General features: G+C 63.9%; 2 protein-coding genes across 9 annotated transcripts in view; one reads left to right on the top strand and one right to left on the bottom strand.

Moving 5' to 3' along the window:
- Window positions 1–4,092, top strand: part of ASH1L (ASH1 like histone lysine methyltransferase) — a 180,454-nt gene extending 176,362 nt beyond the window's left edge. For all 7 annotated transcript variants that reach the window (XR_004280171.1, XM_032318697.1, XM_032318701.1 and 4 more), the window contains 3 exons: window positions 196–236; window positions 1,085–1,386; window positions 1,751–4,092. Coding sequence is in view for 6 of the 7 variants with exons in the window: in XM_032318697.1 (XP_032174588.1) it covers window positions 196–236; window positions 1,085–1,386; window positions 1,751–1,842 (435 nt within the window). In the remaining variant the exon portion in view is untranslated. The remainder of the gene's footprint in view (window positions 1–195; window positions 237–1,084; window positions 1,387–1,750) is intronic.
- A 5,539-nt stretch (window positions 4,093–9,631) lies between these two features.
- RUSC1 (RUN and SH3 domain containing 1) lies at window positions 9,632–16,317 on the bottom strand. Of its 2 annotated transcripts, XM_032317844.1 has the most exons (10): window positions 14,954–16,317; window positions 14,325–14,723; window positions 13,552–13,650; window positions 13,338–13,414; window positions 13,069–13,243; window positions 12,878–12,983; window positions 12,663–12,709; window positions 11,644–12,193; window positions 11,234–11,362; window positions 9,632–10,301 (listed from the first exon to the last, which is right to left on the bottom strand). In XM_032317844.1, exons 1-10 carry the CDS (start codon window positions 16,287–16,289, stop codon window positions 10,133–10,135), a joined length of 3,087 nt encoding a protein of 1,028 aa, XP_032173735.1. In that variant the 5' UTR covers window positions 16,290–16,317; the 3' UTR covers window positions 9,632–10,132. The 2 variants fall into 2 exon arrangements, with proteins under 2 accessions (XP_032173735.1, XP_032173736.1); XM_032317845.1 differs by lacking the exon at window positions 14,325–14,723.
- Between the last annotated feature and the right edge of the window lie 16 nt (window positions 16,318–16,333).

Below are 16,333 nucleotides of genomic sequence, written 5' to 3' on the forward strand. Positions count from 1 at the left end.
ACAGGCGGGCAGGACACCGCACCCACTGTGGCCTTACGGACTGACAGAAGGACTGACCTTCCGCCCTTAAAACACGGCCACCCAGCTCGAAGGGCTCTGCCCTGTGTTTGCTTTCCTTCTCCCCTCCCTGTCCCGTTTCCCAGCTCCCCTGAGCCAGCTCCCGCAGCAAACTCAACGCCTTCCCTTTCTTTGCAGCCTCATTACGTCCCAGACAACTACAAGAGGAACGGAGGGCGGTGAGTGCGCAGGGGGCGCGGGGAGAGAGCCCTTATGGGGGGGGCCGGCGACTTGAGTGTTGCAAGAGCAGCAGCACGGACCACGCAGCTCCCCGAGAACTGGGGACTCTTGACAGTGGCCTGTGGCGCCAGCAGCGGCTCGGAAGTCCTGGGTGTCGGAGGCCTGGGCCTCGATGGAGCTTTAGTCGGGGGTGCAGAGGGAGACTCACAGGGAGCAGGAGGAGGACATGAACGCTCTGAAACGGAACTCTAGACTGGTGCAGAGGAGTCTCCTTCTCGAAGGTTTCTGTAAGCTTGTCCCATCACCTCAAGGCGTGTCCGTTCTTGGGGCCTCCGTCGAGGACCTGCCGTCCTGTAGCTGCTCAGGGCAGAGCGTTCGCCGAGCGTGGTGGCCGCGGAGCTTCCACTTGTGCTGGTTTTGACCGGAGAGTCTTGTTCTCGGAGAAGGAGCAGCGAAGGCTTTCCTTCGATTTCGTTCATTGCCTTTCGTTTCCTCTGCTTCCTTCCGCGGTGGGTGGGGCCATGAGGACAGTCACGAAAGGCGGATGCCCCATGCGGATGGTCCCTGTGGTGGGACTGCAGGCGTCACAGGGTCGCGTCGTACTTCTCTGCCAGCTGGCGGCTTGACCAGCTCCGCGGTGGTGCATGCTTCCCTGAAGGACGGAAAATGGAGTTTTATAATTAGAAAGTACATTTCAGAAAAAGGCCGTGACTTGTGCATAATAATGGCCAGAGCCGAGGCTTCTAAGAGCTCGCTGGGGATCTTGAGCCAGCCGGAGGCCCCTCCCCTCCTGCCCCCTCCCCTCCCCTGCACGGCCTTCGCCAAAATTCCCACATCCCTCTGGCAGGTCGTCCTGGAAGTCCGAGCGCCCAAAGGCCCCCCTGAAAGACCTGGGCCAGGAGGACGACGCTCTGCCCTTGATCGAAGAGGTTCTGGCCAGCCAGGAGCAAGCCGCCAACGAGATGCCCAGCCTGGAGGAGCCAGAGCGGGAGGGGGCCGCTGCGGAAATCAGCGAGGGGGCCAAGAAGCCAGAGGAGAGTGGGCAGGACCCCCAGCCCGCATGTACCCCTGAGGAACGAAGGCACAGCCAGCGGGAGCGACTCAACCAGATCTTACTCAATCTCCTTGAAAAAATCCCCGGGAAAAACGGTAAGACAGAATCGGGCTCGTGTCCCGGGTTTAATTGAAAGGGGAGATTAGGAAGGAAGGAAGGAAAAAGAACAACTTGCCACCCCTTGCCCAGGAGGGAAGTGTTCTGCGAAAACGTCCTGGTTCTCTGGTGGGCCCCGCGCCCGGTTCCATCCCGGGAGGGGGACTGAGTGACGGGAGCTCACCCCCCCCCACCACCACCCACCCCCGCTCCCCGGAGCCGTCTCTCCTGAGGCTGGAGGCAGGCCCGAGGTGCCCAGAGGTCGGAACAGGCGTCACCGGACTCCTGTGACCTCCTTAGAGCTCAGACCCGGAGCGAGGAGCGGGAGGGGTGGTCGCTGAGCCTCCCTGGTTCCGCCCGCAGCCATCGACGTGACCTACTTGCTGGAGGAGGGCTCGGGCCGGAAGCTGCGGAGACGCACTTTGTTCATCCCAGAAAACAGCTTTCGGAAGTGAGCGGCGCGGCGGCTCGAGCGTCCGCCGCCGTGGAGCGCCCAGGCCTGCCTCTGGGCCTCGGAGCGCGGCCGGGGCGGGCGGGGCCGCGTCGCTGGCGTTAGGTACTTCACACACCGTGGAGCTAGCGGAGAGGAAGGGGGTCTGTCTAAACAGCGCGCTCCGACTCGGGCTCCTCTCCACCGCTTCCCCCAGCGGGATTGCGACGGGATGAGGACCGGGCACACGGGGGTGACCGGAGCCTCGTGGAACTTGACAACACTCGCCCCTGCCCCCAGGCTGGGTCTTTCCGTGTCACCGAGCTGCTTCCTCTGCCCAGGGGTCCCGCCCCGTCCAGCGGGAGGGGACCCCCCCTTTTCGGTGGGCCCCAGGAGCTACCCCCAGAGACCTCAGACAGAAGCGGCCGCTGGGGCCTCTTTCCAGACAGATCCTCGCCCGGGAGAGTTTCTCCTTTCTTGCCCAGTCAGGTCAGAGTAAAACGCGAACTGCCGAGTCCAAGCACTTGCGCCCTCCGCGCTTCTCCCTGCCTCTCCCCCCGGAATGTAATCGTGGGTCAGGGAAGGCCCCCATGGGGTCAGAGGGCACAGGACTTGCGGTCGTAGTTTTTGTTTTAACCTTCATAACCTGCCAGACCTGGTTTTTTCTAACAAGAAGGCCAGGTCCCTGCGGTACCCGGCTGCACCCGCGCTGTGGCCGCGTGTGTCTGCCGGGCCCCAGGGACGGAGACGCGTCTCAGAACAGACTCAGTGTAGAGCCTCCGTAGAAGCGACCCCCAGCCTCCCCGAGTCAGTCCGCAGACGCCGACAGTGTTCGCCGGTCAGAGTGTCTGTCGTGAGTGCGCAGCATCAGCTCAAAACACTACTCTCGCTTCCTCCGTCACACGGTTTTCAGTGTCCCGCTCGTAGAGACAGGGCTCGCCCCCACGTCCCATGTCCTCCACCCCCTGGTGACGGCAGCAGGAGGGACATCATGATGTCTCCTTCCTTCCCCTTCTCTTGGCCAGAAGTTACCAGACAATACTGTCTCTTTAAAAATAAAATTTAAAAAGCTTTGCTTTGTTGTCTTCTCAGACATACACATGCATATACGTTTTAGATGTTCTTATAAGAGAAAAGATGGATTTTAAATGTGCCAAGTTGTGTGTGTATATATGTCCGTACGGATGTGTGTGTGTGTGTCTGCTGCGCGACTCGGGAGCAGTAGAGCAGGACGCACGGCCCCACCGTTCTCGAAGCCCGGACCAATGCTGTCCTCACTGTACATTTCCCTGTGATGCCGACGCTCTGACTTGTTTAGGTAGAAACACGGACACCTTCCATTCCATTGAATCTTTGTTTCTTTTTCTCCTTTCTGTGTCAATCTTGAGGGAAGAAAAACAAACAAGAGAGACAGGGGATGCCAAAGATCCCCTCGAGCAGAGAAAAAGCAGAATAAATATTTTATTAAAGAAAAAAGAGAATTAAGAAAATAGTTTGGAGTATTTTCTTACTGTAGAGAAGCACTGTACATTACGACGAGACCTGGGTATGAGATACGCACGTGCGGAGCCGGACCGTCGCATGCCACGCCACGCCACGAAACGTTTAAGTGGTTTCCTTTGGTTTTCATTGCAGGGAGCTGGGGGGAGGGAGGTGGGAAATAGGGGCACTTTGGGGGTCTCCTTTTAGTCAAAAAGCAGGAAAATGACAAGAAAGAGATTAAAATTCAATATTTCCTTGAATAGTGTTAAACACTAAAATTTTAAAAAAGACAAAAAAAGAAAAAAACTTTGTAAAATGTGAGAACAGAAGCAAAAGACACTACGCTCTGTCATTTTATCTTTCTTTTGTTGAAAGACTAAAAACTGAAATGTTTTTTAGACAATCAAATGTTAGGTAAGTGCAAAAACTTGTTTTTTCTTACTGGTGTAGAAATTAATGCCTTTTTTTATTTTTCGGTTATTTTATAATAATGAAATAAAAAGAACCCCCCAGCTGCCGGGTGGGTTTCGGTGTTTGCAACGCGGGGCAAGGCACTACACCACTGCGAATAGATACAGTTAGTCTGCATGTCTGTAGGCTGTGTGATTGCGGAAAACATAAATGCTGCTAATATATTTCCTTTTTACAAAAGCATATCTAAATAGATGATTGTTTTGATGTTAATCTTTGTAAATTATGTATTACCGATTTTAACATTGGATGTAATTGCATAAAAAGCTTGCATCTCAATCCTTGAAAGTCTAGTATTAAATGGAAACACTTTTCCTAACAACAGAGTGGTGAGCCTGCTGGTTTTTTACCCCCTTCCCTGTCCTCCACGTCTCTTCCGGGGTCTCCTTCCTCCGTCCTGTTTCCAGACCGGTCTTTTCACCACCGCGCCGCCAGCGTCAGCCCTAAGCCAACCGCCCCGCAGACTGTCACCGCGCACAGACGCGCGCACACACGCACGCACATGCACACACGCACCCGCTGGTACTCATGAGCCAGCCCCAGGCTTGGGGACAGTTACTGCAGGCCGCTGTGTCCCACCGTTGCCATAGTAAGCAGCTTCCATAATGCTCATCCACTCACATTCACAGCAGCCCTTTCAGGAAGGTACCGAAACCCGACTCTTTCATAAGATTTTATTTATTTATTTGACAGAGAAATCACAAGTAGGTGGGGGGAGGGGGGAGGAAGCAGGCTCCCCGCCGAGCAGAGAGCCCAACGTGGGGCTCCATCCCAGGACCCTGAGATCAGGACCCGAGCTGAAGGCAGAGGCTTAACCCACTGAGCCACCCAGGCGGCCCCAAACCCGATCTCCTGCAGCAACCCAGGTGACGTCGCTTGCCCGGGGCCTCCAGCTCGTTAGATCACCTCGGGATAGCCCCGCGGTTACTACTTCCATTTCGTAGAAATGAAAACAGTGTCAGCGACTTCCCAGAGGTCACCCAGTAACCAGTGCTGGACTCAGAATTCCAAAACCTTCATGTTCATCTGCAAACAGAAAAGTGTCAGAAATAGCCCGTGTGGCCCTACTAAGGAAGACAGACTCAATCCTGCCCGCAAGTGCAGGGCCCAGCGGGGGTCAGCCCAGGCCGCGCTGTGGTTTGGGATCTGCAAACCATTCCGTGCGTTACCTCACATCAGTCAGAGAAGGACCACAGCATTTCGGCGCAACGAACATTCGACAACGTACAACGTTCTTTTATCCCCGATAAGAACCCTTCGAACAAAGTACGCTGCCAGGGAACACACCTCAGCATGACTAAGGCCACGTACAAGAACCGCAGCTGCCACAACACCCGCTGGTGGAAAAGTGAGCGGCTTCCCCCGAGCTCGGGAACGAGACGGGGGTGTCCGCTCTCCCCGCTTTGATCTGACGCAGTCCTGGAAGCCCCCAGCCGGGAGCCATCAGGGAAAAGCCGCGCCTGCCGCCCGAACGGCGCCCGAATTGCAAAGGAAGACGTGAGACGTGCCCCACCTCCGGATGGCACGATGCTGCACACACGACACCCCAAAGGCCGCCAGGAAACTGCAGAAGCGACGGGTGATCTCGGGGGCGTTGCAGGACGCAGGACGTCCGGAAACCGCAGCATCGCTACCGGCCGGCGACGAAGCCTCGGGTAGAGAAATTAAGAAAGCCACCCCCCCATCCCGTTTACAACTGCACCAGAAACAATCACACACCCAGGAATGAACTTGACAAAGGAGGCGAAGGACCCGTACCCCGAAAACGGTACTGACGGCGGACAGTGCAGACGGCGCCCACAAACGGAAGACGACTCGGGGCTCGTCGACCGAGGACGACTGCAGCGAAAATGTCCGAACTCGGGGCGTCTGGGGGGCGCCGCCCGTCAAGCGTCCAGCCCTCGGCTTCGGCCCAGGCCATGATCTCCAGGTCGTGAGACGGAGCCCTGCGCCAGGCTCCGCGCTCGGCACCACCAGGCTCTCTCCGCCCACCGCCCCCTGTGCCCACTCTCTCCCGCAAGTCAACGCAAGCTCACATAAAAACTTAAAAACGTCTGCACTGCCCAAAGCCAACCATGGATTCAATGCCATCCCTGTCAAAATGCCAACAACGTTTTTCACAGAACGAAATCCTAAAACCTGTGGGGAACTGCAGAAGACCGAGGAGCCAGAGCAATCTTGCAAAAGAAAGTCAAGATCGGAAGTTCCGACAACTCCGGATTCCAGGTCCTACCGGAGCTGCGGCCACCCCAAGAGTGGTTGGCACAGGACAGAGTAGAGAGCCCGGAGCTGGACCTACAACCAACGGCTATTATTCTGGGGCTCAGGAGGCGAGAACGCGCAGCGGGAACACACAAGCCTCCCCGGGCGGCGAGTGAAACCGGCCGCCAAGCGCAGCCCAAGTCAAAGCGCGCTGGGACCCCGCAGGGGGAGACGCGGGAACTGAAGCCGGAAACATCCGAGAAAAGAGCGCCAGGCTCTGTCGCCAGCCACAGCAACATCTTCCCAGATGTCTCCTGAGGCAAGAGAAACAAAAGCAAAAATAAACTCTTGTTACTGCATCAAAATAAGCTTCTGGGACGCCTGGGTGGCTCAGGGGGTTAAGCCTCTGCCTTCAGCTCAGATCATCATCCCGGAGTCCTGGGATCAAGCCCCACGTTGGGCTCTCTGCTCAGCGGGGAGCCTGCTTCCCCCGTCTCTGCCTGCTTGTGATCTCTGTCAAACAAATAAAAAAATCTTTAAAAAGGGGTGCCTGGGTGGCTCAGTGGGTTAAGCCGCTGCCTTGGGCTCAGGTCATGATCTCAGGGTCCTGGGATCGAGCCCCGCATCGGGCTCTCTGCTCAGCAGGGAGCCTGCTTCCTCCTCTCTCTCTGCCTGCCTCTCTGCCTACTTGTGATCTCCATCTGTCACATAAATAAATAAAATCTTAATTAAAAAATTTTAAAGTTGGGGCACCTGGGTGGCTCGGTAGGTTAAAGCCTCTGCCTTTAGCTCTCTGGTCATGATCTCAGGGTCCTGGGATCAAGCCCCGCATGGGGCTCTCTGCTCAGCAGGGAGCCTGCTTCCCCCCTCTCTGCCTGCCTCTCTGCCTGCTTGTGATCTCTGTCTGTCAAAAAAATCTTAAAAAAAAAAATTAAAAGTCAACTGACAGAATAGAAGGTATTTGCAAATGACACATCCAATAAAGGGTTAGTATCCAAAATACATAAAGAACACCAAAAGATAATAATTAAAGCTAGTAGAGGACACGAACAGACATTTCAAAGAAGACCTCCCAGTGGCCAACGTGAAAACACGCTCAGGATCGCTCCGCTCCACATCGGGGAAACGCAAATCAAAACCACAGGACCGGCCGCCTCAGAGCTGCCGGCATGGCCAAAACCAAAACCACACGGACCAGCAAGTGCTGGTGAGGCCGCGGGGAGCAGCCCCCGGGCGCTGCTGTTGGGAACGCGGGCGAGCACAGCTACTGAGGAAAACAGCGTGGAGGTTCCTCAAAAACTCAAAACTAGAATTACCATCGGATCCAGGAATGCCACTATCGGAGACTTACCCAAAGGACGGGGAACACTCATTCGAAAAGATGCGCACACCCCTGTGTGTTTTATTCTTTTAAGATGTTCTCACGCGCGCTGTGCCGACCGGGCCCCCGGCGCCCTCGTGCGCACCTGTGACCGCACTCGCAGCAGCTGCACCCAGAGAGCAGGCAAGTGTCCCTGGACAGATGAACGACACACACGACAGAACCCTACTCCTGCAAAACCAGAATGAACTCTGGCCGTGTGCAACAGCATGGCCGGAACCGGAGGGTATGATGGTAAGAGACATACGTCAGAGAGAAATGCCGTGATTTTGCCCACATGCAAATTTAAGAAATGAAGGAAATTTAAAAGGAGAGAAACCCCAAAACAGACCCTTGTGTTAGAAGGGGGGTGGGGAGCGACGGCGGTAAGAGGTGGAGCAGAGTAGTGTGCAGAGTTAACGAACCACTGCACCGCACGTCAGAAACGCACATAGCTCTGTATGTTACCTTTGCCGGAATTTCCATTTTTAATCTAGTTTTTAAAAAATAGAGTTGCCTGGGGCTTCTGGGGGGCTCGATGGGTTAAGCATCTGCCTTCGGCTCAGGTCATGATCCTGGGATCATGCTCCCTGGGATCGAGCCCCACATCGGGCTCCTTGCTCCGTGGGGAGCCTGCTTCCCCCTCGGCCTGCTGGCCCCCACTTGTGCTCTCTCTCTGACAAAATCATTTTTTTCTAAGATTTTATTTATTTGACAGAGAAAGCAAGAGAGCACAAGCAGGCAGCGCAGCAGAGGGAGAAGAAGAAGCAGGCTCCCCACTGAGCAGGGAGCCCGATGTGGGGCTCCATCCCCAAACCCCAGGATCACAACCTGAGCCAACTGAGCCACCCATGCACCCCCAAATAAAATCTTTTTTTTTTTTTTTTTTTTTTTTTTTTAAAGATTTTATTTATTTATTTGACAGAGATCACAAGCAGGCAGAGAGGCAGGCAGAGAGAAAGGAGGAAGCAGGCCCCCTGCTGAGCAGAGAGCCCGATGCGGGGCTCGATCCCAGGACTCTGAGATCATGACCTGAGCCGAAGGCAGCGGCTTAACCCACTGAGCCACCCAGGCGCCCCCAAATAAAATCTTTAAACAGAAAAAAAAATCACAGTTGGCTGCAAGAGCCGGATGTCTGCCGGGCAGGCGGTGCCACGGGCACAGAAACAGCACACGGCCCTGCTTCCTAAGCTCTTCAGCCTTGATCACGTAAGCGCTGCTCCCACTACGGCTGTTCCAGACAACACGGGCGAGTGACAGCACAGAGCGGGCGCACTCACATCTGCGCCACTTCCTGACGCTCCGCAAAGCCTGTGCGGCTCACTGCGTGTGCAAGCCTGAATGAGACCGGCAGCCGTGACGACAAAACACTGCCGGGTCCCAGCAACACTCCAGCACGACTGTTCCGAGTTACCAGGGGGACCCTCTCCCCATCAGAGCCAGCGTATGGGGACAGGAGTCAGGCAGGGCAGAACCGGGTCCTGGAAACCGGACGCTGTGACAGCCCCCACGGGCATCACCAGTCCCTGTGCACGTCCTACTGTGAGAAACACTGCTCCCCACGTCAAAGTCATGTTCGCTGTTTTATAACTTCATGAGAAAAATAGAAAAAGAAGAAAAAAAGAAAATAGAGAAGCTGCGTGACCTTGAGTGCTCCGACTCCTAAGGCTGCAGCTGGCGGCTCCGGGGGCCAAGTGCGACAGGACAGCCGTCGTGGCAAAGTGCCCTGAGGAGTCAGGTCTCCCGAGACGGCCAGCGATGAGCCCAGCTGGGGAAGGGGTAGGGGCAGCAAGAGGCGGCGCCTGAGGACAGCTTCCTGCCCTTCTGTCGCCAGCCTCTTATCACCTTGACACAAGCTCCCACCGCTGGAGGAAACTGTCCAGGGTCCTTCCCCCGTGTCCCCTGCCTGGTTCTGTCTCCCAGGCCTCCCGGGAGGTCTCCTGCAGGCAGTCAGGGCCAGCACCCCCGGCCCCTCCGAGCTCTGCCCGCTGTCCCCACAGGACTGAGACGCAGCTGCTTCCACCTGAGCACCACAGGCCCCTTAGTGTGCCTTCAGAAGCTGCGTCGCTGCACAGTGGAGACATCAAAAAGATCACTTCTGTTACCCTTTAATCCCTCCCAGTGCCTCTGATAGGGTTCTTGGGAGCAGAGGGGCAAGGCCTGCACCTCCCCTCACCCCCCTACTTCCTCCAGCTCCCGCCAAACAAGGCAAGGGAGCAGCAAGGCAGGAGGCAGGCTAGGAAGCGGGCCTCTCCCCCTCCCCGCAGCCCCTGTCCCAACAGCCAGTGACACACACATGTTCTTCTCCCACACTTTATTGGGACAAAGGAGGGGGCAGACCAACACCACAGCCCCGGCCACCGTGGGGGGGCCGCACTTCAGCACCTGGCACAGCTGAAGCACAGGATAAATACAGGCGAGGTGGGCGGCGCGTGGGGGTATCCGCACGCAGGAAGGACACTCGAGAACCTTCCTGTCTGGGGCAGAGGCGCAGGTGGCACTGGCGCAGTCCACTCGCAGAGGAACGGGGCAGGGGCGCGGTTTCCACGGTGCAGGCGGGAAGGGAGACATTTCCTTGTGCAGGAGGGAAAGAGGAGAGACGCAGAGAAACTCCTTCTCACGTGTCCAGGAGAGCAGAGTTCACTCACACGTGGCACGAGAGGGAGAGGGAGACTGATGTCGCCCCCGCAGAGCTGGCCGTGGCGGGGGGACTCATTCCGCTGCCACCGGGGTGCACAGGTCCGTGGGCGGTCGGTTCCCGGGGCACAGGAGGGAGAGGCGGACGGGCCAGGGGCTCGGCCTAGAGGACGAGAGACGTGTACCCCACGGGCACCAGCCCCTCGGCGCCGTCCCGCCCGCAGCGGAGCCAGTCCTCGTCCACCGTGGCCACCACTCGCAGCACCTCCCCGCGCCGGAAGCTGAGCTGGTCCGGTCCCGCGGCCGCGTGGTCACAGAGCGCGCGCACCGCCCTGCGGGGAGCCAGAGGGGCACCAGCTGTCCCCGGGGCGCCTGCCCCACTGCCGGGGCCCACGCATCAGCGGGGGGGGGGGGGGGGGGCACTTATCTGACGCCACCCGCACTCCCTGGGGCTTCACATCCATCCCCAGCAAACAGGCGCCTTATCGGAACCGCCCAGGCAGGCCTCCTGGGGGCCCCTCGGGGCAAACACAGCAGCTCCCCCAGGGGCTGCCCGCAGCCCGCGCGGCGCCCCACCACTCCGCCCACCGTCCTCTCCCCCTCCCAGGGCCGCATGCTCTCTCTCCGGACCCCAGCCCCGGCTCTGGCCCCCGCCCCAGGCCCGCTGCCCACCACGCGCCCCGAGACCCTCCGGAGACACAGGCCCGCGCCGCTTCCCCCGGCCCTCCGAGGCCTCCAGCCGCCGCCGCCCGCACGCCCCACGGGACCAGGGCACAGTTCCTCACCCGCCACACCCGCACCCGCGCCCGCACCGGGCCTTCCCCAGCCCCCAGACCCGGCGCCGGAGCACTCAGTCCTCCCTGCCCGGCGCAGCGGCCACACAGCAACTGCGCATGCGCTCGCCGGAACCCTCGCCGGAACCCCCCGCCGGAACCCCCGCCGGAACCCCCCGCGGGGCCACCCGCTCCAGGACGCCCCAGGCTCCGGCCAGGCACGCGGTACTTGAAAACCGCCGTCCGACGAGGGAAAAACCCAGAAAGCCCACTCGGTGACTGAGAGCGGCCCCCGGAAGCCAGAGCCAAAGCAGGGGCGGCAGCCCGCTCCCCCGGGGACAAGCCGCGTGTCTGCTCCCGGGGGGACACGCGGGCCCGGCGCGCCACCAGCAGAGCCTCCATCCCGCTCGCTTCACGCCCCGGCCCCCGCGTCCGCAGAGCAGGGCCCAGGCGCGGGGACAAGAGCGTCACGCCCCCCGCCCGCCCCCCACCTGTGGGTCTGCACGACGCTGGCGGCCGAGGCCTCGAGCTCCTCGGGAGGCGACAGCGGCTCGGGAGGGGCGCCCCGCTTCACCAGAGCCAACACGCTCACGGTCGGGGGCAGCCAGCTGGACGGTCTCCTGGGGGCGAGGACACGGGGTCGCAGAGGTCACCGGCCTTCAGCAAAGGCCCCAAGAACCCAGGACTTCGAAGGTGGGAAGAGGTCGGGAGGGGGCCCCTTCGGAGTTCTTAGGGAGGGGACAAGCTCAGACACCAGGAGGGCCGGAGCGCAGGTCACGCGCGGTTCTCAGAAAGGCTCCGGCTTTGAGGGCCTGGGGAGGGAGCGGGGAGCCGACGCCCGCGGAGCTCCCAGCCGGGCCAAGGGGAGACCCAGGCTCTGAGGGGACCCCCACCCCAGTACCTGGACTTCACGGGTCCTCCGTCCGTTTCCGCCAGGCTCCCAGGCACGCCGAACAGCCTTCCCAGCCACAGGCCTCGGCCGGGCGCCGCGTCCTCCGTGGGCACTGGCCTCGCCTGCGGGCCTCCGGCCGCCGGCCCGGAGCGCCACGACCTCCACCGGGGCAGAGGGAAGCCCTCGCTGCCCCCCGAGGCATAGACGCGAGAGGCCTGGGTCAGCTGCTCCCACCAGCTGCCTGATGTGGGGGCGCCCGCGGGAGCCCGAGCGCCGGGAGGTGCCTCCCCCGCGGCCCCCCGAAGGCTCTGGGCCAGCCGTCCCCCCCAGTGCAGCACGGCGTGCACCGTCTGCTGCAGGGCCGGGGGCGAGCCCGGCGCCTCCGCGGCCGGGGGCGGGCCCAGGGGCAGGTGGTGGTGGTGCTCGAAGAGCAGGTCCAGGTGGAAGGTGAGCACGGAGAGCGGCTGCAGCAGGAGCAGCAGCTCCGTGGACAGGGCGGGGCAGCCTCCCCGAGCCAAGGACAAGAATCCGGTGGGCAGGTACAGGAGGGACAGCAGGCCTGGGGATGAGCAGGCCGCCGTCAGCCCCCCAGCCTCCGTCTATGCTGGGAGCTGCGGGGCGGAGCCCGAGACCCGCAGAACCAGGGGTGACACTGCATGTGAAAAGTCAGGGACCCCCGAGCAACGGTGGGGGTGCACTGGCCTGCAACCTCACCCACAAGGCCCCAAGGCTGAGCCAGCGTGCCGGGAGGGGTCTGGGGAGGACAGCCCAAGGAGACCCTGGAGCAGGCGGGCAGGTGAGGCAGGGGAAGGAGGAAGCGGCGGGTGGACGGCCTCTGGGCTCGGGAAGTTCCCGGGAGGATCTGGGTCTTCCCCCCCCCGCGGTGGGGCCAGGGGACGCACTGGACGTGGGAGGCACCGAGGAACAGAGGTGGCGCCGGGGACCAGGGTCATCACTGGGACCCGCAGCAGAGCCAGCCCCCTGGCTCCTCCCCGCCTGCCACCCCGCCCTGCCCGCAGGCGTCTGACCTGCATCTTCCTGGAGGCTGGAAAACCACAGCTCCAACTGCTTAGTGCTGCGGACGAAGGACAGGAAGGGCTCAGGGCGGCGCGGCGCCCCTGCCCCTCTGCGTGGGGGATGAGGAGCTTCGAAGAGCGACAAGGCCCCAGCGCCACGGCCCTCCCGTCGGGGACACCCGTGTAGCCTGGGCCGTGGGAGGGGCGCCAGGAAAGCGGCCACTCACTTGAGGAGGCCCAGGATGAAGGCGTGAAAGCGGCTGCGGCTGCTGCTCAGCGGGGCCAGGCGGCTGACCTGGCTGTACAGGGTCCCCAGCGCGCGGCTGCTGGCGCCTGCGGACACCGCGCCGTGAGCCGGGCCCAGCTCCGCCCCGGCCCGGCGGCCCCGGCCCCCGCCCGCCCGCACCCCCGCGCCCACCTGGCTTCACCGACGCCTCCACCACGCTCCAGGGGCTGCTCCTGCGCTGCCCGGTGATGAGGTCCTTCCGGAAGGGCTTCAGCCCGTCGGCCACCAGGGCGTGCAGGGCCGGACAGAGGGTGGTCAGCACCAGGTGACCCACGTCCGGGCTCAGCCGGCTATCCCCCAACTGGGCCTGGAGGCGGCACAACCGACACGTCCCGGGTGGCTGCGGCCCCCTCCCCGCCGCCCGTTCGTGCGGCCGCAGGGCCTCCCACGGGCACCCTCACCTTCTGAACCAAGTTCCGGGCGGCCCCGAAGTGCGAGATGATCTTGTCCACCGAGGCGCTCACGGCTATCAGGAGCCCTGCGAGGGGCGGGCAGGGAGCGCGTCGGTGCGGCGCCCGCGCCCGCCGCAGGCCCTCGCAGGCCGACCCGGGGGCGGAGGACGCGGACCCGCCGCAGCGGCCCCGGAAGCCGGGGTCAGGGGTCCGGGCGTCCTACCTTTCTTCTGCTCCTGCAGCTGGCCAGTCCCGCTCTGGGCTTCTGCCATCCACCGTCGCTGGGCCCCGGGGGCGCCGGCGAACGACCAGGAACTCCGGGCTGGCGTGAAGGAAGAACGCGGCGACGCTTACGAGGGTGACCCCAGGACGCCGGGCTGGCGCACCGGTCGCCCTACGGCTCACAGCGCCCCGGGCCGGAAGCGAGCTGGGGCCGGGGATGGGCGGGGCGCCTCGCGCTCGCCGTCCCCGCCCCCTCCCGGGCCGCGCGCCCACCTCCGCCCGGTCGGCCCCGGGCCGGACGGCGCGCGCCCCGCCCGCTGGGCGGGTGGAGGGAGAGCAGCCCGGGGAGCACGTGGGGGACCGGGACCAATGGGCAGACAGGCCGGCCGCCGAGAACGGGAGGAGACACGGAGGGAGAGGCGACCCCGGGGTCGGGAGGCTGGGAGGCGCGGGCGTGGGCACACCCGGGTCCGGCGCCCGCTTCTCCCCCACCCTCCCGAGCGAGGCGGGGGCCGAGCCCCCCGCGTCCCCAGCGCCCCCGGCACCGCACAGGCCCCGGACCGTGCACTTGCTGGCACCCCCTCAGCCCGTGCCCCCCCACGCCCGGGCCTCGAGGTCCAAGGCGCTGCCCCACGGCGGATGGCGGGGGCCGGATGCCCGCCCCCGAACCCGCTGGCGGGCGGGGCCGCGCCGCCTTCCCCGAGGACGCTGGGGCCGGAGGTCCGGCGCGGGGGGGCGGAGCGACCCCCGCGGGCGAGCCCGGGTCCGTCTTACGTAGCCTGGGCGGAGGCGGCGGGCTCCTGGTCCGGCGGGGGGCCTTCGGCGGGCGCGGCGGCGCTGGCAGCGGGGGGGCGGGCACCTGGCAGGGCGGGGGGGCCACGGCGGGGAAGGTGCTGCTTCTGGGAAAGAGCGGGGACAGCAGCAGTGCCAGCTCGGGGCTGGCCAGGCAGGGCAGGGCCCCCCGAGCCGGAGGCGAGTGGGCGCCCACGGGGGACAGGCGGACGGGCAGCAGCTGCTTCTGCGGGGGCCTCGGCGCGCCCAGCAGACGCAGCTCCGCGCGGGGCGGGCCGGCGGGAAGCGCCGGGAGCGGGGTCCCCGCCGCGCCCGCGCCCTCCAGCAGGGGGCGCGCGGCGGCCGCGGACCGCGGGGCGGGGGGCGGCGGGGGGAGGCCGGCTGCAGCGGGGATTGGGGGGCGGCGGGGGCGGGGCGGCAGCCAGGCGGGGCGGGCGGAGAAAGAGGGAGCAGAGAGTTAGTGCCGCAGCCCGGCCGGTCCCCCCAGGGCGTCCCTCCCGGAGCGCTCGCTGCCGGCGGCCGGGGGCGGGGGGGGGGCGGGCGGCGTAGACGGAGGGGGCGGGGCCGCAGCCCGGCCCCTCCCCGCCCCGCCGTTCCCCGCGGCCGCTTACCCGCACGGCCGGCCTGCGCGCCCGGCTCCTCCGGCTCCCGGGCGGCGGGGGCCTCCTGGCCAGCCGCGGGGCTTCCCGCCCTGCCCTCCTCGGGCGGCCGCTCGGCGATGGGCTGCAGCCCCGGACGGTTCTTCCTCCTCCGCGGCGGCACGGGCGGGGGCGGGGGCCGGGGCGGCACCAAGGCCCAGCCGGCCGGGGGGTCCCGGGGCGGCACCGGCGGGGGCGGGGCCCGGCTGCGGGAGCGGAGCTCCTTGAAGGTGGTGACTTCCCGGGGCGGCGCGGGGCATCCGCCGAGCGAGCCGCTGGGGGGCAGCTCGCTGTCGGGCGAGAAGACGATGAGCCAGTCGCTGCGGTCTTTCTTGACCTGCGGCGCCAGGGGCAGCCCCGGGCCTCGCCTGCGCTTCTGGGCCAGCTCGTGGAAGGACGTGATTGTCCGGTGGGTCGCCGGCTCCTCGCTGACGTCACTCCGCCACCCCGCGTCGGTCCTGGAGCTGCCATCCGTCACGGCCGTGCGGCCTGCCCACCCCGAGTCGAGTTTTGCGGGTCGCGAGTCCCCAGCGACGCTGCAGCCGGAGTCACTGCTCTCCGCGGCTTTCCAGCCCGCGCCCGGCGCCTCCGTGTCGATCTTCCAAATGGGGTTGATCTTCCAGCTGGGCTCGGTTTTCCCAGCGTCGGCTTTCCCGTCGTCATCCGCCTCCGGGAGCTCGGAGGCAGGGAGGTCCAGCTCCCCACCGTCGTCCTCCTCCTCCGGGCCTGGGGAAGGGGGCTCCTGGCAGGTGGTCAGGGCGTTGCAGTTGGAGTCCAAGCCGGGGCCGGGTGGGGAGGAAGCTCCCGAGCAGGAATCGGGCGAGCAGCAGAAGCTGTCCGGAGAGCAGGCTCCGGGGCCGACGGAGCCCAGCGGGGAGCCCTGCTCCAGGGGGACGATGCTGGGCTGAGGGTGGACATCCTCGTCGCCCGGGAGGCCCCGCGAGTACACCGAGATGGGGGACTCGTCGGGACTAAGATCTGAGCAGGAGCTGAGAGAGGAGGAGCAGCCCGGGTCCGAGGGGGAGGCGGCCCCCTCTTCCTCCCGGGCCGGGTCCTGCCGGTTTTCCAAGCCCGGCCCGTGCTCCTGGCAGCATCGGCAGGGCACCGCTGGGCTGTTGGAATTGGCGTCCACCAGGGCCCCGCTGCAGGGCCCCCGGCTCTCCTTGCCCCCGGTGTCCCCGGGGGGAGGGGGTGTGCTCAAGGGCCCCTCCCGCAGCTCCGGACGGCGGGACAGGTGCAGGCCCAGGGAGACGTGCTGGAGGTGGATGTGGTTGAGGTTGCAGAGTAAAGCCCTCTGAGGGGACAGCATCGTGCCGGCGGCGACGGGGCGGCCTCTGGAGAATCCGGGAAGTC

The sequence above is a fragment of the Mustela erminea genome, chromosome 17, assembly GCF_009829155.1.
Source record: "Mustela erminea isolate mMusErm1 chromosome 17, mMusErm1.Pri, whole genome shotgun sequence".
Classification (NCBI taxonomy): Eukaryota; Metazoa; Chordata; class Mammalia; order Carnivora; family Mustelidae; genus Mustela; species Mustela erminea.

Excerpts from the sequence above, each read along its gene's own strand:
- RUSC1 (XM_032317844.1), bottom strand. The coding sequence starts at position 16,289 with ATGCTGTCCCCTCAGAGGGCTTTACTCTGCAACCTCAACCACATCCAC. Across the intron at positions 13,244-13,337 it reads CCCGGAACTTGGTTCAGAAG|GCCCAGTTGGGGGATAGCCG; the intron begins GTGAGGGTGCCC and ends TGCCGCCTCCAG. Across the intron at positions 12,984-13,068 it reads GGAGGCGTCGGTGAAGCCAG|GCGCCAGCAGCCGCGCGCTG; the intron begins GTGGGCGCGGGG and ends CGGTGTCCGCAG.